General features: G+C 30.1%; 1 protein-coding gene across 17 annotated transcripts in view; it reads left to right on the forward strand.

Annotated features, from left to right (window-relative positions):
* Positions 1–21580, forward strand: part of LOC143068182 (TOG array regulator of axonemal microtubules protein 1-like) — a 63510-nt gene that overhangs the window by 16714 nt on the left and 25216 nt on the right. For 4 of the 17 annotated variants that reach the window (XM_076242026.1, XM_076242024.1, XM_076242025.1 and 1 more), the window contains exons 2-6: positions 1857–2007; positions 5304–5405; positions 14073–14153; positions 19134–19181; positions 21339–21535. In XM_076242026.1, coding sequence (XP_076098141.1) covers positions 1857–2007; positions 5304–5405; positions 14073–14153; positions 19134–19181; positions 21339–21535 — 579 coding nt within the window. The remainder of the gene's footprint in view (positions 1–1856; positions 2008–5303; positions 5406–14072; positions 14154–19133; positions 19182–21338; positions 21536–21580) is intronic. The other 13 variants (XM_076242029.1, XM_076242033.1, XM_076242028.1 and 10 more) reach the window with 12 other exon arrangements.

Below are 21580 nucleotides of genomic sequence, written 5' to 3' on the forward strand. Positions count from 1 at the left end.
CTATAACCGTTCTAGAGTTAAGCCCCTTTACAAATGGAAAATTAGTGAATCTTTCGTTTCTGTTCTGTGTTATAATGAAACTTATATATTGTACATAATGCTAATGACCACAAATTACAGATCAAGTTTGAACATTGGTTGTGTCATGTTAACTGTTCTAGAATTATGCCCTTTTACAAATGGAATAATTGATGAATTTTTCATTTCTGTTTTGTAACTTTAGTTAGCCTCAACCAACTGTTATGAAACAATGCAGGCCAATAACCACAAAATACAGATCAAATTTGCATTTTGGTTGTGTCACTTTTACTGTTCAAGGGTTATTCCCTTAACAGTTAACACTTAATACAAATGGAAAAATGGCTAAATATTTTATTTCCTTTCTTTTATTTAAGTTTGCCTCGACTAGAATGTTCTGAAATATACACAATATTATTTACCATTAAACACAGATCAAGTACACATTCTTCAGTTATGTCCCTTTAGAGCTTTTTGTGATAGGCAAGTAGGGGCATTATCTGTGTCCCATGGACACATTCCCCATTTATTTTTACATTTAATTTAAGCTTTGTCTGCTATATATATATATACTAATACACTGTAGTTAGTGGTAATCTTTCAAAATGATCATTATAACTTGATTGCAACTTTTTGTTTGTGAATTTATAATACGTGTATGCTGCTCTTTCAAGAGACATGAACATGTATGAATTAATTACATTTTTGTCTGAATGATTTCCATTTTATGTGGGTTTTTACTGTACAACCTATTTTAGCTGAACCCCATTTGAGAGTACAAAGGTGCTGTTTGAATTTTCTATAAATGTAAAATTGAACTGACATGCAACTATTCAAGAGTTAAATTTTGACAGGTTCCTGCTTTATGCTAGGGTTTGCTTAAAACAGATTGTGAATTAGTGGAGGGTTTATTTTTGACAGGTTTCACTGTAGTAAAGGAACAACTTATTATTCAACATCTATTATAATTTTGCAGTAATCCATTCAAAGATTGTAATGATATCATTTAAATTAGATTAGCTCAAGTAAATCCTTACTGTATAACAATAGAGATCAAATATTTAGTCAATATTTTTACAGTTGTAAGTTTTAAAAAGAACATGTCAGATCTCCTTTGTTGTGGCTTTAAAAGGTCTTTGTTGATCTGTCATTGTATATTTTGCTCTCGTTTAAAAAATATAATATTGATATTATATATGAATTATTTCTGCTTAAGAAATAACCTAAACAAATTAAAAGGCAACAATTTTCATAGTCTAAAGTGATTTCCAGTGAACAAAAGAATGATTTTGTTGCAGTAAATAGATATGTTGTTAAAAATCACAGTTACTCTTTGTAACTGATTTTTGTTTATATACATAAGTAAAATGTATCCCTGATATTCTTTGAAATTTGACCTTGTTAACAGCTCCATAAAGCTAAAATGGGAGCATATATGATATGAGTTGTAAATTGAAGAACCATTCATGCTCAAAGGTATAAGGGAAGCATGACCAAAGAGGGCATCTACAAAATATATATATATATTACATGATTTTCCTTTTAAAAAATCACTAATGTTATTCAAAACCAAAATTTTACATGAAATTGTAGTATTTTGATGAATAATGTTATTTAAATAACTTTGTTGTATTGAAAAAAAAAGTTTTTTAAAAATTCACAGATTAGACTTCAGTGTCAAATAAAAAGAAAACAAACAAATTTAATACCTAAAGAGATATTTAGTATTAATGTATACTAGACAGACACACATCATGTGAATGGTTGAAATGAAGTACAGTAAGAATAGTGATATTTTTTTTGTTTGTTATAAATACAATTATTATTATTTATTTTAGTCATTCAATGATGGACCTCCAAAGGCTAGGAACATGTGGAGTGATGATAGTGGACCATCACAAGACAGTATTAGCAATGGTAAACGTGTCCCTAAACGTAGAATAACTGTAGTGGGAATTAATGCTGTAGAAGAAGCTCAGCAAGAACCAGGTACAAAAAATCAGTATTGTTGACAATTGGTTCCCCATATTAAACAGTTACACAATTCCAAGTGTAATTTGCACTCTCCTGTTTCAAAATACTATATAAACTTTAGATATACTTATGTTGAAAATATATAAAGGATAAATAAGAAAAAGTTAATAGTTGTTGGAATTGAAATCTGTTGTATATATTACAGTACCCTCACTTCAATTGTATACACAGTTTTCGAATTCACAGTCAATTAAATTTAAATTTCTTCAAGTCTATATTTCTAAAAGAATTTTGTGCGGTTGTACAAGAATGTTTGGGATCTGGCCTTGTCCTATATATGAAGGCACATGTACATCATCAACATTCATTCTTTTTCCTGTGGAAGTTTGTTACAAAATAACATTTAGATAACTTTGGCAAACTTAATACCAGCATGTTTTACAATTTGGGGAATATAAAAGTCAGTCATTTTAAAGAAATATAGTATTTTGCTTATAAAATTATTATAATATTTAATCACGATATAGTATTTTGAACCAAAATGAAACACAAATTGCCTGACTACACCCTACAATGAGATAATGATTTGTTACTCAAAAAGTGTTCATTTGTACCTGGATCAGAGTCAGCTGGGATAGCATGCATACATATAAATGAAAGGCTAAAGGGCTAGAATACTGCATGTTATAAAAAACTTATCAGTATGTCCTGTCAGTAGGGCTTGGGATGCACTTGGTCCAGGATAGAATTGCTTACCTGTACATTATTGTCAAAAGTACTAATAGATTGCATTTATGAACCAAAGACTTCAATTTGGTGATCAATTTACATTTGTTTCAAGACGGACAGACATATATCTATCTACCTGTTTGTGGTTCTTTTCATGGATCTCCCTATACAAATTCTTAAAAATCTGGTTAAATAGGTTTATTAACACTTAAATATTTTAAAATAGAAAAAAATGGCTTTGCCTCTCAAAATTGTATTTGCTATAAGTCAAAGCTTTCATGATTTTAGTTGAAAAAAGTTTATTTGGAATAATTTGAAACCTGGAAAAACTGCATTTGTATCCTGCTTTAAGATTTGAAAATTTAAACTTAAATGTTGGTTTTGACATGTATGAAATACATGCCACTGGACATAAAGCAAAGAACCAATTCTCTATCTTAATACTGTGATCCTTATCTCATTTCATTTTTGTTGTGGCAACATTTAAAACTTCACAAAAAAAATCAAAATTTACAGTAATTACAATGTCCAATGTTAAATTTGAGAAGAACCACTCCTACTCACCATGTACTAGTGTCACTGTTCCTCATATTTAATCACGACTGCAAAATATAGTACGCACTGTAATGTGTTGGTTAAGTTATACATGTACATGTATAACAGTTATTTTGAATCAATAAAAAAACAACATTTTTAGAACCAAAAATATTTCAAAATTTAAATGGATTTGGTATGCCCTTGTTATTCTTCTTTGTAAATTAAGCATACTAACACTAAAATGTAACAGCTAGAATGCCTAATGTTATTGTTTTACAATCATCATACATGTAACATCAAATTTATAACATATAACTACCATTCTAGGCTGATACAGTATTGTTTAATTTTTGGGGGGAGTGGGACATTTTTGTCAGCTAGAAAGTAGAAGTTATTTCCTGTGTACAGCATGTACAATGTACTACTTTGCTTATAACAATAGCTACTAATAAACGAATAATTCATAAGTAGTTAAAGGCTATAGTAGTGCTAGTGCAATTTACTGCAAATGTTTCATACTTAAATAATGTTGTAAAAAGCTATTGTTTTTAAACTGTTAAACGACATGGGTAGCAGTCTGATCCATGACTATGCAAATTTTGTAACGAAAGCAGTAGAATATAAGTATAATTTAATAAGAGGGCTAGCCAATTTCATAAAACAGGTGCTAAAAATAATGAAATTTCCAGGTGACGCATTTGAAAAATTCACTTTGATCTTTTTAAAAAAGCAATTACATGCAGGGATAATGTTTCAAGACAATTATAACAATCTATATATTTTCGTTGTAATGATGCAAATTATATAATTTGGTATATACCCATTTTTGTAAGCAAAATAAGCAAGACCCACTATTTTTGTGCTTGCTAAGGTCTGTGGAAAATGGACAAATTTTCTGCAGTTCAACCATTTTCCTAATTGCTGAATGATGAATTGTTTTAACATATTTAAAAAACATATATTCTGTGAGTATGGTTAACATATTTGTCAATATGACTGAAAACTTAGGAATTGTTATGGCAGAAGAACATCTAAAAGGGTTTCCAATGATTTATTTTCAGATCAATGACTTTAAAATTTTATATAAAGGAAATACATGCAAAATACATCAGTATTTTTTTTGTGTATGCTTATAACACTTCTTTTCATTTAGATATGGTCTGTATCTTGATTTCAGAAATTTGATTCTTGTCAAAATTTGTACATTAACTTTGCATGTGAAATTTATGCATTGCATGTACACAAATTATGAGGTATTAGTTAATTCTAAGGTATATATATATATATATATCATTGACTACCTCAGCTTTTACACAACATGTTTCTTTAACATTGTAGCAGATGTTCACATTCACTTATCTTACTTTTATGTTCTTAATGTATGTATATATGTATTGTAAAAGTTTTGAGTAAGAACTGTCCTTTGTTTGCTCTCTTGGAGTTTTTGAATAGCTATTCAGACATTAATTTGGACTGTTTGAGTAAATGTAAACAGTGAATAATATTTAGAAGCTCAAAAAACTATTTGTATATGCGTCATGCTAATTGATGTGTTCTTTCATTATTCAGTTTGTTAAATTTACTTAAAATTTCAAAATTAATTTAAATTTATCAATTCTTATATTTGATTTTTATGTGACATGAAATATGATAACGTCTACTGAAAGAACTCAAGATTTTGGCTTTTTAAAAAGAGGTTGAAAAAATTGAATGTAGCTATCTTTGGTTTTGAATCATTTCTTTTCTAAAAGCCTGAAAAACAATACTGTTTACAGGGTAGTTAGGAGATAGCAAAATTATGAATTATTTGAATGATAGGTACTTGCATGTGATCTAATAGACCAATATTATTATGAATACTTATCTTACAGTGAGTGACCCCACCTTTTCTTTCTGGAAAAAGTAATTGATATCACAATCAAGTCAATAAATAAAATAAAAGGTACATTCAATTTTCACAACTTTAATGCTTTCAGTTACCAGTGTTGAATGCTGTATTCACTGAGCACATTACTAATAATACACATTGCTCTGCTATTGTCTAGGCTCATACACACAGAATTACCTAAATAGAAAGAAGAATAACCAAAATGCAAAAGTCAACTCCAGTGTTCTTGGAGGCTTAGATTTAGCCGAGACAGATAGAGGTAAAGTTCACAGTCAGCAATCATGACTGCATTTTGTAGAATAGAGGTGGAGGTCATTATTTGAAATTATCCTTTTCCTTTGTTGTTAAACCCTCTGCAGAAATCCATTTAGTAACATTCTATCAAAGTCTTTTTGGTAGATTTTTTTTTTACCTACTGTTTTCTTTGAAATTCACTTTATTCAGCTGTATTTTTTTCAGTGAGGTGGATGTTTTTAGTCTAGGTTTGAATCTTTCCTACTGCTTCTGAAAAAAAACACTACTGTAAATTCACACGACATATATTTTTTTTCTGGGATACCAATTCAAGCATTTTGTCAGTATGGCCATGGGTACACCATAATTTTGAATTTCAGAAAATTAAGAATTTTCTAAAAATTTGTTTTCAGACTGTGGCAAAACTACAAAATCAAATATTCTTCAAAGTATCTAGCAAAATAAATCAAACCACATACAGTATTGAAATTTCCTATTTTCTGTTTTGTATTTGGAATCAGATCAAATATAGTGTATAATTACAAAACGATATTATTTAATGTCTGGTCATTAATAGTAATATGCATTTTTACACTCTATAGAACTAATCTTATATCTATATGCAGTTATCTTGTTTGAAGGGTAAAATGTATATATATTGTGAATTTTTCTTTCAATATTGTATAGTTTACTTGCATTAAAAGGAAGGTTGAGAAAACACATTTTCTAATTACTAGGTTCCTCAACAGTTACCTTTATGTAAATTTATAATGTGTTTTTCATCCTTTGACAATTAAATATTATGAATGAAAAGCAAACATAGGATGAATTTTTAGCCTCGTTTCACAATACAAATCAGTCTAATGGGATACTGATTTTGTTTACACATACAGTTGACGTATCTGTGCTGTTTACGCTTTATAAATTGTGTGAACGTGATTGCTGTAACCTTCATTAAATGTTTATAATGTTGATTTCTGTTAGAGATTTTAATTGATGAATTCTTTGCCATGCCTTGATGAATATTCGATTTCTGTTGTCAATGTTTTATTCAGTGTTCAGGGCTTTGTACGATGTAGATTGGTTTGGGATTAAGGTTCTGTAGTACAGTATTGGGAATATTGTTATATCCTTGATTCTTTAGAGGAATAGGTACACATTAGAGCTTGATTTGTTGTTGATTGCTGATTCAATGGCATTATGTATATACTGAATGGAAAACATCTGAAACATCAATAAAGTATCATTTTCTTGTGTCTTTCATTGTGATCAATATGTTATTAATATCCACAAAGTTTTGTCTTATGCATAAAAATTGCGGAAGTGAAAACTTTTATGAGTTCTATCCTGTTGGACAAGAACAGCTAATTAACCCTGTTCAATTTTTCATGTTGCTCAATTGATTAAGAATTTAGCTTGAAAAGCATTCTGTTTACGAGTGGTTGTAAGCAAGTACTACCAACTATTGGGAATTGATCCTTCTTTTAAATTCAACCATTGCAATTACAGTAATTGACCCTAGTTCATAAATATTGTATATTAATAGCTTTGGTTTAGTAAGGGGAGAGCCATGTTAAGTATTATTTATGTCCAATGTGAGAAACGGTTAGCCTGTTGAATTAAAGGATTATCTCATAGGTATCAGGGGGTGGATTATTGATTTCATTTATAACTGTGCATAGTTTATGATACAAAAATATGTTAGCAAGTTGTTATCAACAAATTGTCAGAATAAAATTTATGACAGTTTTGCTTTAAAATTGAAAAAGTCAACTTAAATTTGAGTAGATTTTATTTGGCTTAAGGTTAAGTAGATAGAATTACGGTCAATTGGTATCAGCAGATTACATGCGTTAATTCAGTAATATTGGTTACTAGAAAATTTCAAAGATCAAGTAGTAGATATGGATAAAATGTTTGGCCGTCTTCTGCCAATTTTACTTTTCACTTCAAACATTTGTGTTTGTAAGATATTTATTTTTAGCAAGACCTGCTAGTACTGATCAGTTCAAACTTTTGATATGAAAATGATGTACAGCCACTTTTTCAAACATAATCATTTTGACATTTTTCAGTAAGATTTATAGAAGGGTTGCCAACTTTGAATAGTCAAATCTCCCTATAGTTTTCAACCCAGATTCCTTAAACTTTACTAAAGTATGTAGACCTATTGAAGTTGTGCATCTCCATTTATGGAAGCATTAATATCTTTTCACATTCATTTATATGTCCAAGGGTGACTACAGAATAGAATTATGGTCACTTTTTGTCTTCATCTACTGGTAGTAAACTCCTAGTGTCTGCTTGATTGTGCAAGATGTATAAATATACAGGCTAATCTGGTCATAATGGGAATGTTACCCAATGTTGGGTGTACAGAGCGTACCTGTAAAAGCCTGTTGATGCTATCAGCACAACTTTTGCAACAACTGTCTGAGGGGTCCATAGATGCCCCGTTGCAAGGGTAAATTTATGTCCCTATCCAATGTATACCCTCATTTTACAGTGGTAGATCACATTTTAGGCCTTTTATGCTAGCTGATCCATATTTACAGATCCTACTCCTGCATAGTTGTATTTGTTTTTAATTTACTCTAGTCCTGAACATCCATGACATATTCCACTGGACTAGAGCAAACAACAACCAATCAATCAATCACACTCCTGTATAAGAATAAGAATACTTTATTAATCCAATTATGGACCCTTTCAGGTTTTAAATTTCATGCAATGATTACAATGATTTGTGTTATAACAATGAAATAATAAAATGAAATTAGCTTCACATGTATATCAAAATGGTTTTGTAATAAACCATTCTATTTTGTATAAGAAACAGTCACTCATGCTTTAGTATATTATCATTTTTTCACACAATTTTCATGTTTCTTCATCAAGACTACGGTACATTTCTCATATTTTCTGTAGGGATCTCTTCGGTTTAGATGTTGTGTTTTGTATGAGCAACATACCAGATTTCTGGCTCTGGCATATTTTTGATATACATTTGAAAGTTTAACACATTATTATTTTGTTTAATAATGTCAGACAGACTTTCCCTGAGGTTTCAGATCCTTGATATAACATAAAATACATATTCTATTATAATGTCAGACAAGTGTTATGTTGTTCGCAATCACTACAATCCTTGTATTGGTAACCTGACAAACAAAAAGTTTCTATTGTAGTGATTTTCTTGCCAATAAATCAAATTTAAAGATCCGTCTAGAGTGGGTTTGAATACTTTGAATGTAATTGTGGTAATGCTTGAGAACTAGTTTACACAGTATTCAATAGAAAAATAGTAATTTGACAAATTATTTATAACAAACCATAATATTTATTGTTAAATCATTTATGATACTTTTTAATGTTAGTTACTGTGTTAAGTTTTATGGCCTTATTTAAAATACCTTCCTTATGTCATAATGACTATTTTGAATATGTAGCTAAAAACAAATTAATAAACCTGTAGTTAAATTTTTTTTCTTGTTTCTAAACCTTGGAACATATATAGGTACACAGTTTGTTGCGTTAAAGATGAATTGTTGTTTCTAGAAATTTTAAAAACCTGTGATATATTTCCTAAACTAAGATGTGTCATGCATTTCTGTAGCCCTTGTTCTGTTATTTAGAATCTTGCCTTTCTGTAGCCCAGGGTCAACTCTGATAAATACTTGCGTGTTTCCTCCCCTGGTCATATAGATAGTTGTACAACTGTAGTATTTCTGTGACCAAGGGTTTCCAGGTCAAATATGATTGGTACATGTACCATTTCATTAGTCGAGAGTCATTTCAGATTCTTGCAGTTCTGTAGCCTATATTGATAATTATATTGTGTTCTTAGTTTTTGAGCAATTTTATTTGGTTACCAACAGGTTTCATATACATTGTACTACTATTTTGGTAGATGTATATGGTCATCTATTTCTTGATTTTTTCCCCCTACAAATCTGTCAAATAGGTGTGAACATTGTGTTATTTAACCTGTCTAGACCCAACCTGAAGCTTAATGAGCTTTATTATATATTTGATTAAAAATAGAATAAATATAATTACTTTAATTTGCCAACATTTTTCTATTAATCATGTCTTTGTGGTGATAAATAACCAGATATTTTTTAATTTGGTCATGCCGAGATGTAATTTAATAATCTAGACTTAAAAGTACTGCTACTTCATAGTTTACCTAACACAGATTCATCTTGCAATGTACACTATATTAAAATGATTTAGAAAGATATTCAATCTGATGTTAATAAAAAGTCTCATTATTTAGACATGTTTACATTACTATCATAGGTCTTGGGTTAATTTCAGCTGTTTTCACCGAAATTTGTGTATTCAATGAATTGCAAATATTTGGTGGTGTTTGACATCTTTTTCTGTACAGTGGTCAGACATTGCCCATACTTTCATATATTATTAGTTTGGTTACCTAAAACCTAGGGTATTTATTGGCATTTAAAAACTTACAAGTGTCTTTACGGCTTTGAAGGAAGACCTATAAGTTGATTGGATGATATCTACATCTAAGATTAGATAAATAAGATGGAGGGAGGAGGATATTTGTTTAATATCTTCCTGTTGGTAATGGGTTCATTAGTTTAACGTCATTTAATTTTCTGAAATCTCTATCATATCAATTTCTAACAGTAGGTTATTTAAGGTGATAAGGTACAAAGACTTTTTAAAAATGTTAACATATATATACCTAGTAACAAGAATGGCCCGATTAAACTATGTTCAGTGCAGAATTATAACATACTGAATTAACTTAGGTGCACCTTCTGTGGATTAAAACATAATTCTTGTCAATAGTTCTCTAAACCAAAGCCTGGAAATCCATTAGTACATGAATTAAAATTTGCAGAGCAGTTAACCAAAGTTATACATGAAAGACCTCAGTGTACCATGACATCTGATATCTATTCAAATTCAAATTTTCATCATCTTTTCCTGATTCTTAGTGAACTTTGAATTTTTATACTCTGAACTATTAGACCAAAATAATATTAGCCTTAATAGGATTATTAAATGATTGGGAAATTTTAACTCTGTATGAACTTTTTGTCATTTAGTGCTGTTTGGTTTAGCAAATTAAAGTTGTATTGATAAATAGATGATACACTGTAGATATCGTCATATTTTGTGAGGGGGGCTTTGGTGGCCAAGTGACCTAAGTAGTCCTATAATGACTGGCCGGTCAACACTGTGGTTATGAGTTGAACCCCGCTCGTGCAGGTGCACAAGACTCTAATATTAATTGGCTAGGATTGTCAGTTTTTCCTATTGAAGGTCAGTGGTTTTCCCCAGGCACTCCAGCTTCCTCCATTTATAAAACTGGGTGCCATGAAATAGCCCCAAAATGGTGCTTAAAAGTAGAGTTAGAACACCAACAATCAATCAATCATATTTTGTTATTTAAATAGAAAAATAAGTGTGCTATAGTAGAACTCTCAATATAGGGGGGATTATCTGCCAGTTGTTGACTTAGCTAAAAAAAAAAAAATCTTTCAATGGTTATAGCGTCATTGAAACAAATTGCTGCAAGTAATAATATTGCTTAAAGACTTGAATCATAAACAGTGGCAAAACAAAGATACCAGGACAGGGTTTATGAAGTTTGTAAAGAAGACAGCTTCTCTGTTCTAAAACAAAAAATAATGTTTTTATTCATCCAAGTGAGTAGGAATGAGTTGGAACTATTTAGTGACGTATTTGCTTCACTTTCCTTGACAGTTTTACGCACCCTATCAAATATTTGAGCAATCTGTAAGGAATTTCTTTGTTTTTGTATTCCAGTTCTGTCCTATAGATACAATTACATATGTTGAAGTAATGTCAGGTTATTCTTGTCACATTTAAAAGAGACTTTTTGAAACCTTTCTACCAAATCATGATCTTTTTGTTTTAAATCAGTGAGTGAAGAACTAGAGTAAATTGATCACTAGAAATAACCAGAATATTTTGATTAAAGTTTTTTATTCAATTTCTATCTGACATAATTATTCAGATTTTTTTTATGTTGTGTCCCGTCTTTTGGAAAGTGCAATATCTTGTAGGAGGTTTATATAATACTATTTCAAGTGAATCTTGGGATTTAAAAATGTAATTTATCGAGATAAAAGTAAATGTTTGCAAACGGTAACAACAGTAATCTACGCAAAGGCTTCTATGTTAGTTATATCTTCTCGAGAAAGACTCTGGATGGCAACCTGTATCAATCATTTATCGATTTTAATTTGTGATATAGTAATAATTCATGCTTGATTGATTCTTGAGAGAGGAAAATTATGACTTTAATTGTAGGGATAATTTACATCCATTGACTGCATTTATAAATACGGTCAACACATGATTGTACAGTCTTGATTCTGCCACTTTCTTCATTCAGTTTATCCATTTATGAAGATTTATTTTGATATACAAATTTAACTTATTTTGGATATTTTGACGATGACGGTGGAAATGTTTATTTTTATTACCAATACCGTTGCAAGTATAACATATGTGGATATTGATGGTTAATTATGACTTTTGGTAATGGGATGGGACTAGTGTGCTCTTCTTCAAACGGTAAACATTTTCTTTATTTTTGTGAAATAGTAATTTTAGAATTTCAACAAAATTGCAAGTTACTAGTAATGAACATGCTTAATAAGTGTATATGTAGGAAAATATGCACGTTTTGGAAGTTCATGTACGGTATATAGTAAAAGATACATGAATTTAAAATTTTGGCTATTTAAAGTTAAAATATGTAAAAAAATTAAAGGGATTAAGAAATTTTTGTTTATAGATATTACAAGATTTATTGCATTATTGTATGTCTTATTTAAGTTGTGGGATGGCATTTGTTTAAAAGTTTGGCCATGAATTGAACCGTATTCTGAAGTGGGGTGGTGTGTTTGACAAATATTTAACCTTTTGCTAAGATATATATTACTGGGATTTGAATATAAATTACTTTCTCGTAAAAGTACAATGTCTAGAAATAAGTAATGAAAGTTTGAATTCTAACTCAAACTTATAGATAAAATGCTTAAAATTTAGAACAAGACCAAAGTAGAAACAATTCAAACTAGTTAAGTAACAGAGAGACTTAGGAAAAAACAAAATTTCACAATAAATGTATGAAAAGTATATATAGTCGTAGTTTTGAAATTTTTAGTAGACATTTTGTTAAACTTCGTTATGTGACTGATCTGTGTTTTTTAAATAGAATATATCACCAAAGTTCATATAGGAACAAGTTGCTAGGATAACATAGAAGGTGTATCAAAGCTTTGTTTAGTTATAAGCTCTCAATTTATATTTTTTGAGCACTTCAAGTTGTCTGTTGTGAATTTTAGTTTTTGTTTAATTCACTTCAAGTCTTGATCTTGAGTGTTATGTTTTAAGATCTTTGAACCAGGCAGGTGCATTTTATAATTCACTAGCAAAATTTATTTTACTTGACACTATTCAATATGAGTGTTTGTTTCACTTTTATTCAACAAGATTAAAATCTCAAAAAGTAGTTGTATCCGTTATTTCTATTTTTGTTGAGTGATAATAAGAGTTTTTAAAACCTACAGGGTTAATAAAGCCTGAAGTTGTTCTATGCAGGAGTGACTCAAAGAAAATCTTACTTATAACCAATTAGTTTTAGTGTCACTTAAAAATGTTACTTTTATATAGAATTGAATTAGAGACAAATATAGCATCTTTTTATTGTTGGTATCAGGTCTATTAGTTGGTAGATACCCCATAGGTTTAGGATATAATACTTGGGACTTTTGATAAGGCTAAGTGTCATTGAACATGATGAACATTTAATTACAAGGAACAGGGTTGATAAAAAGGTGATTTAAGCTACCACTTGTAAGAGTCTTGATGACAGTATATAAGTTGACATATAACCCCCAAAAATGTCCTATTATTTCTAATCAAATGATGTTCACTCTTATCCCCGGCTTAGTATATTTCTACGATTTTGATTGGTTAACGCATGTCGTTACAAAACTCATAGCCCCTGAGTGTTGCTAACCCATATCCCTGGACGTTGCTACCAATTACATCAGGGAAATTCACACGTGTTTTCCGTAGTTCCATTGTTGTTCCTTATGAAATATTGAATTCTGTAGTTTATCCATGATGTCTGTATAATTAGATACTTAATACACTAACAATGTTATCTTATTATGTGGATTATTACTATCACTATTCTTCCATATTGTCAATGCTGACCTAGCTATGCAAATGACCCACGTTGATGTCACACCGTCTATGATGTAACTCTCACAACTTTGAGCGCAAAATTCGGCCCATTTCACTTTCTCTGTCTTTAGATTAAAAATGTCTTAAATTTGTCTACCTGTAGGATTCTACCAAAGGTAGTACCCTACACACTTTTAAAAATATGTCAAAATCCCAAATTTCAATAAAAGATATTGAAACAATGAAAAACATTACTTTCACGTTAAACTTTGTGACCGAATTTCTCTAAAAATAACCAGATTTAGACTAAGACCAGAGATAAATTCGTTATCTACGTAGATATGGATATGAACGTAGATAACTTATAATATCCACTCTCTGATCTGTTCCTTTTACAACTTGTACTAGAACAGACTTTTTACTTATATACCTACATTTTCCACTAGAGAAAACAAATGTTTTGAAGTTTCTTCGATTTTCTGTTTGTTAGAATCAAAAATTAAGTTGAACCACAACCAACACGGTCAATACAAACCACAAGTGCGACCTTTCCTAGAGGTTACTGGAAATCGTAAGTAGGATTTGCATGCATGATGAAATTGGTGTGCGGTTTATCCTGATCAGTTCATGACAAGTCCTCATACAAGATTTAACTCATTCTATTTTTTGTACCAACATTAATTAATTAAACTGAAAAATTATAGTCAAAATGAACATTCATTCAGAATATGACTAGATATCTTGTATGAGGTTCGAACTGTTTTGAGTGTGTGTATAGCATGTAATTCATTCATACAAATAAGTACTAGATGAAATGTCAGTACAATGTACACTATAATCCATATCCATACCAAGGATAATAGTATAGGCAAGCATGGGAAAGGTTTTAATGTGTGCTTAGCATCTTAACACTGGGTGGTTGTATGGTTTGCATTATTTTTGCTATTAGAGGATTATTGCTTTGATGGTCTAATTACAGCAATACATTTATAGAAATAATTATTTATAGTCTAGTTTCAAATAAATCATTTAATCTATAATATATATTTGAGTAGAATTTGACTGCTACAGGTAGATCAGGGCTGGTATTATAACAGTTAAAATAGTTTACAAACATTTGACTTAATTTATTTCTGTAATTTTAAAAAAAAACATCACAAGTTTTTTTGTTTTTCTATAATTAGAAGTTTTAGTTGTCAAGTTGATATTACTATTGGTTATAACATTAATATTAAGTGGGTGTGTTAACCCAATTATTACCTCTTTTTTTTTACTTACAAATGTCCTTATTGAAATAAATGATTCAGTTAATTGCACAAGTTGATTATTTAAAGTTTCAAAGAGAATTATTTTCATTTTGTTTCCCTTGAGATGACACCACCAGTTATTGGTACGTAAATGCTGGCATAAAAAATAACCCAAAGGAACTTACAACTTTGATTATTTCAGTACCAAACAATAAAACAAGTCAAATATGGAATTGTACCTTTTTTAATTTTGTAATATTCGTGTTAATGAATTTAACATTTGCTGCTTCTGGGCAGTGAAATTTTAATATTCTTTCATCAAACGAAGGTGTTGTAATAAAGTAGACATTTTATGGTCATTTTGCTGTTACAGCATTATCAGAACACTTTAAAAAAAAAACTTATACAATACACAGGTAAATGACTTTTGCTGTCAAATTGTAGTGTTTCCAAGACATTATCATGACCTAACTTTAATTGTTCAAATCAATAGAAAATTGATAAACCATCAGGCATATCAGGGTCATGTAGTGTGGCTCCAGTGATTTTTGTGATGTTTTTTTTTTAAATTAAATTTTAAGAGGGAATGGGACCCACTTTTCTCAGTTAAGTAAGCAGCAATTGAGTTCATGATTCTTTCATAGTCTTGATTAGACAAAAAAAATAAATCTTGTTTTTTTCTCTGCAAGCTAGTACTTACAGTTTTAAGAAATAAGAGTAATGATTTGCTGGTCTGAATTAAAAATTTTACATATTCGTCAAAATTTAGTTACATCACAATCAGTGTTTTTGATAATTGAATATTGATAGGATATGCCAGTGATGTAACAATTGAAGGTCTTCTATTTGGATGATGCAAATAAGTGATATATCATCAATTTATTGGCCCTTGTAGTGGGAGATTTATAAACTGATGGGCTTAGCAAACACAAATCTATTATTGAAAATAGATGGGTTATACATGTAACATTAATATTACCCATTCACTGGATAGGTTAATTACTATTAGATGTTCTATAAATTATTCCTTCTGTGCAAAATTAATATATGTCCTGAATGATCTCAGAAAAAAAAGAAATTAAAAGAGTCAAAAAGTACAGCTTTTATTTTTAGGCATTTGTGGAATTTCAAAACAAAATAGTGATATTTGTTTAAATCATCAATTATGATGCAAAATTTCAGAAGACAAATAATCCTAATTGCAGTGGTTTTGACTAGACAAACATTTGCTATTTGCTTATGAAATTCTTTTAACCCTTAGACTGCTGCATTGATTTCTATTGTACTTTTGTGTAATGCTGAGTAAAATTTTAATCACTGATGAAATAAACATGTTCACTTACAATTGCTGTATCTTTGTAAATATTGAATATTCATCAATAAAAGTTATATAAAAAAGTATTGTTAGATTCTGTATTTTTAATTTATTTTATTTTTGTGTGAGTCTCTGGTCATGTTTTACCTGTACAGGTGCGAAAATAGGTAAACAAAGGTAAACTTATTTTTTCATGTTTTATTAAACGATCCATCAATGTAAAAGTATACATGACTTCAGAATTCAACCAATATAGTTTAAAATCTCTTTTAAGAACTAAGTTCCATTGTGATTATCAAAAAATAAAAGTTTCTTCTCAGACCAACGGCCTTTTTTATGCAAATATTTTCCGGTATTTTCCTCCAACTTTCACTGCGCCGACTTTTACTTCCATGTACAAATATATTTACACAACAAGTTCATTTTTAAAGCTTTCATCAATATATAATCTTTACAAACTTAAAGTTCGGGTCTATCGATGTTAGTCAATATTGATTCACATTTGAAAGGCGAAATGATAAACATCGCAAATCCTGTTTCATGTCATCCATTTTGAACAATGTCTGGGAATCCCCGTAATTCTCGCTTTAAAAGTCTTCTGTTTGCAGTTTTGATAGAATACTTCCATTTCTGTCTATTATATCTTCGGTTCTCGTCCAAATCCTTTTAATCGTCCGCCGCTGTTAAATCGTTATCATTGAAATACTTCTGAACGTGTTGGCCATTTCTCCAAACAATGTCCGCCATTTTGTCACTTTTTTCATCAAAAATTTTCACTTTCGGTTTATCGCTTATACCTGATTAAAAGTCAAGAGACACTCGAAAGAACGCAGATTTTAAGCCAATCAGAATCCATACAAGTCGAAACTGCCGCAATCTCATGAATATTGACTCCGCCCATTCCATGGTAACTGTGTAAACAAACGAGTACGGAAAACGACTATAGTCGCGAGTAGCAGTAGCGGACTGTCTTATCGGAACGACAATAGTCGCGCGTAGCAGTCTAAGGGTTAAGTACAATGTTTTTCTTTTAATTGCAGATTGAATAACTTTTACCTAGGTTGTACTGAGTCATCTAAGCTATGTTTTTCTTTTCATTATTTTTGCTTTGTAATAATTTAAATAGAGTGACATTTAATAATAAGATTGACCACATGTAAAAGATTTCGGTTTTTAAGTAAAGACCACACAAAGAAGAAAAGGAAAGAAAAATTTGCACCTTTTGAACTTTTTTGAACTTCTTGCAACCAAAAATATAATAAATAACAGTACAGAAAATATTTGATATTTTTTTTTTGGAGAAGGGTGTATTCAGAAAAGAAATTGATTGAAAGGCTTCTAAATCCTTGAAATCTACTATGACAAGCAAAAATCTTAAAAATATATCAAATAAATAAAGACTTGCATTCAATATTAGAAATTGACAGTCTGTCGAGGGTTCATTAGAAAGTAATAATTAATAAGTGATTCCATTGAAAATTATTAACATGTTGATATGGATCAAAATTTGCAATTGAGTGAAAGATTTTACATTAAATAATAGGTCATTGTTATCACAATTGCCAATTGAGGCGGTTATTCATAATAAGTGAATGAAATTCAGTGTTGTATTATTTTGATGATAGAAATAATTGTGATTTCCATAATGATTTCATAATATTTGGACCAACGTTCTCTCAAGGTGGTAAAATTACATCATGTTTTCATTATATTGTATTTGTTTTCCTGTTACTATTCCTTATTGTATGTGGACGTGAAGTGTTCGATTGACTTTCCATATCATGTCATCAGTCTTTGTACATGTTGGTGCAGTTCATTTCTCTCCATATTAGTTTGAAAAGGTTAAAAAAATCTTCGTATTACAAACAAAAATTGACATTTTAAGTAATGATTACATGTGTTGAGGGGTTTTAATTGAAGTTTTCAATCTAAGTAATCTTGCTCTCGACTGAACGCTTTATTTACCTGTCATGAATAGAATGAAAATAAATAGACTTAATTTCTAGATTCGCTCTGTTGTAAGACATAATTTTAGATATTGATAGCAGTAATTAGAATTTGCTACTTCGAGAATGTAACTCGGTTTTTCCTGAGGATATTTTCAGATATACCATCAAATGATTCAAAAGTATTCACCATAGTACAATGTAATTTGAAAAAGAGATTTTTGTTAAATAGGAATCTAACAAATAGTTTTGGATTAGTAAGGAAAATTCAGTTGTTGGATATAAGCCTTGAAAAACACAAACTTTATCGCACTTCACACTTAACAACAAACACCACAATTTCATTTTGAAACCAGCTTTATGTATATTTTTTGCTAATGCTGAGTAGATTTGTTTTGCATTGCTTCTATATGATATTTTGTTAAATGTATGCTTTTATTAGTGATTCTTAAAGAAGCTCTGATTTATGTGTTGTCACTTGTTGGACTTATTTTCAAAGTAGACTTGATCAGCGATCGTCACTTTTTTTAACTAATTTTTGAAGAAGATCTGTGTCTTCCCTTATTTATCTCCCTCATTTTTTTTCCGAGTAGATCTTATCTGCATTATTATTCCTCCTTATTTTATTCAGTATTAATCAGTTTATATGTACCCCATTATTTCTCTTAGTAGATGTTATTTGAATAATTTTACCAACTAAAAATTTTAATTTTATTACGTGGATTCTAGAATATTCCTGGGTACCTATTTCAGTGGATTTTGATGGTAAAGATAAACCACAAATTTAGTTGCTCAACAAAAGAACCAATTATGTATAGGATTGAATGCAAACTTTATCAAAACCATGAAATTGTAAAATCCAGAGAAAAAACAATTTTTCTTTAATTCATGAAAATTGGTACCCTCATAAATCACTGAATCCACAATACTTAGTTTAACTTCATGAGTACAGGTTAGTTTTAATAGATCTACATGTATATAATTTTATGTAGTTACTAATTGTGTGACTTAGAATATTAACTGTGCACTAACTATTATTGTAGTTGACGTTCTCCCACCTAACACACACAATGAAGAGGCTTATTGGAGAGGTAAGACCTCCATTATACTGGGAAGCTAGTCCTATGTATAAAGGGAAAAAGGGAAAACATCATTTCAGGACTGTTATTTTTGTGCCCCCACCGTTATATATTCAACATAATTGGGTTTTAAGATAAAAATTCTTCAGAACAAAAGAATAAAAGGGAATTTTGGTTTAATTATGTAATTCTAGAAAAGGTCAACTAAATTATTATGATAGTACGTAGATTAAAGAATTTATCTAAATTTGTGTTCAGGGTTTCCCCTGGCGGTCGCCATTTTCGCAATTTGCGAAAAAATAAAAAATGTGGCGATAAAAATTCGTCATTTGCGAAAGAATTTGGCGAAAGAAATATATATCACGATTTATTTTCCTCCATCTTGTTTATTTACTATTTTTATCGAGTTTTTCGGACTTTACCCAATCAGACAATTCACCTTGACCTCATTAAGATTTTGACAGAATATCAATAATCAGCTGATTGCATTTAAAAGCTATCGACAAAAAAGGACTAATTAATAATGATAAAGGTGTTGATTGAATTGTTTGACAAAATGACATGGTTAAATGGCTTCCGCTAAATGTCACATACAGAATTTATTTACCACTTTGCGACGCACGTGTTTGAAGCAAACTTTTGACGTCTCCTCTCCTTTTAAAGATAGTTTAGAAAAGAAAGCTGTTGCTGTGACGAAAAATGTTCAAAAGCAAGAAAAATCTCCGATTTAAAACTTTAATTATCATTTGGCTTTAACATAGGTAATTGATTAGGGAGACTACTTTAAAGTCGTTTGAGTGACACGCGTGTTTCAAGCATAGTTTTACGTCTCAACTTTTTCATTTACGATGGTCAAGAAAGGAAAACTGTCGTTATGAAGAAATCTATCCAAATTCATTTAAAATATAGACTCTAAAATAAGTTTGAGAGAACTATCATAGACACAATGGGTCAAAATCATCTTATTTAAGGGATGGGCGGGGGTGGGTAGAAAAAAAGGTAAATTTTAAACGATAGTTATGTTACTTGGCGAAAAAAATAATAAAGTGGCGAAAAATATATTGTTTTGGCGAAAGACGTGGCGAAAAAAATAATTGACCCAGGGGAAACCCTGTTTGTGTTAATTTTGAGAAGGCAGTTATTAGAAGGTTTTATGTGCACAAGTATGAGCTTAGTAAACATAATATAGGAAGATGTATAGACAGTGTATGAATGCATAGGATTTGATATCTAAAATTGAGACTCACATTATGCAAACAAGGGGTGGCTTTCATGTTTTCAGAGCATAAAAATGCATTTAAGACACACAATAGATGATTTGTGGATTATATTTGTAATCGTCTGGTTAACAAAAGTTTCAAAAACTTTCTCATAGTATAAGTAAACATTTGTACAAGTAGACACCTCAAATGGGTGGTAACTATGGAATTATGTTGATGTTAATTGTATTGACCTGTCAGCATAGGTCATATATGCAGACATTGTGTACAATTACACATGTCTTTCAAATATAAGTCTACTTCAATTTTGCCAGGTGAAAACATGAATCAGTGTAGTAAATTTGAGTTTTTATTGGCCCTAAATATATTAAAATGTAGTTTCATTGGTTTTGTAGTTTATTGAAAATTCTGTGAGTTTTTGTTATAGTTTACATCCTGCAGGTTAATAGAAATGTCACATATTTTAGAACAGTGCTATCCAGTTAATTTATGTTTCAGTTTTGATCAATTTATAGTAAACAAAGTTATTTTTTTTTATATCTAAAATCTTAAATCAATTCTAACAAAGGAAACAAAAATTGTATTATATAAAATAATAAATTTGTGAAATCTTATTACAAAATCATTGAAAATTGAATAAATTATAGATGGGATTTAAGACATTTAAACAAAAAATGGAAATCAATGTTCCATATTGTTTGTATTTCTTCAAAAGTTTTGCTGAATGTCAGTTTTCAAACAAAATATTTGATTTCTAAATATTATTGTGTCTTCGACTTGAACGTGCATGAAATTTTGCAGCTAGATGTAAAGCAACCAATAATGAAAGACTTATGTAATAAGATGTTATATGCCATTGTTGACCATTTATTATGTATTGTAGTTGGTATGCATACATATATTGCTATAAATAATCAAAATACTCAAAAAATAAATCTTACTTTGACAGGCAAAGATGATGAATCTCCAATACCAACAAAAGCAGCCTTGGCAAGATCTGCTACGAAAAGAAGTACTCCAAAGAAAGTTCCTCCTATACCCGCACAATCTACGGAGAGATTGATAAGCCATCAACGTGATGACGATGGTGACAGTGCCTATGCCACATCCCTAGAGAGTACACTTGCAGAGGAATCACACTTGGAGGTAATCAAACTATCATATTGTTAGTTTTTCGCTAGCCTTTCGAGT

This window comes from Mytilus galloprovincialis, chromosome 3 (assembly GCF_965363235.1).
Source record: "Mytilus galloprovincialis chromosome 3, xbMytGall1.hap1.1, whole genome shotgun sequence".
Taxonomy (NCBI): Eukaryota; Metazoa; Mollusca; class Bivalvia; order Mytilida; family Mytilidae; genus Mytilus; species Mytilus galloprovincialis.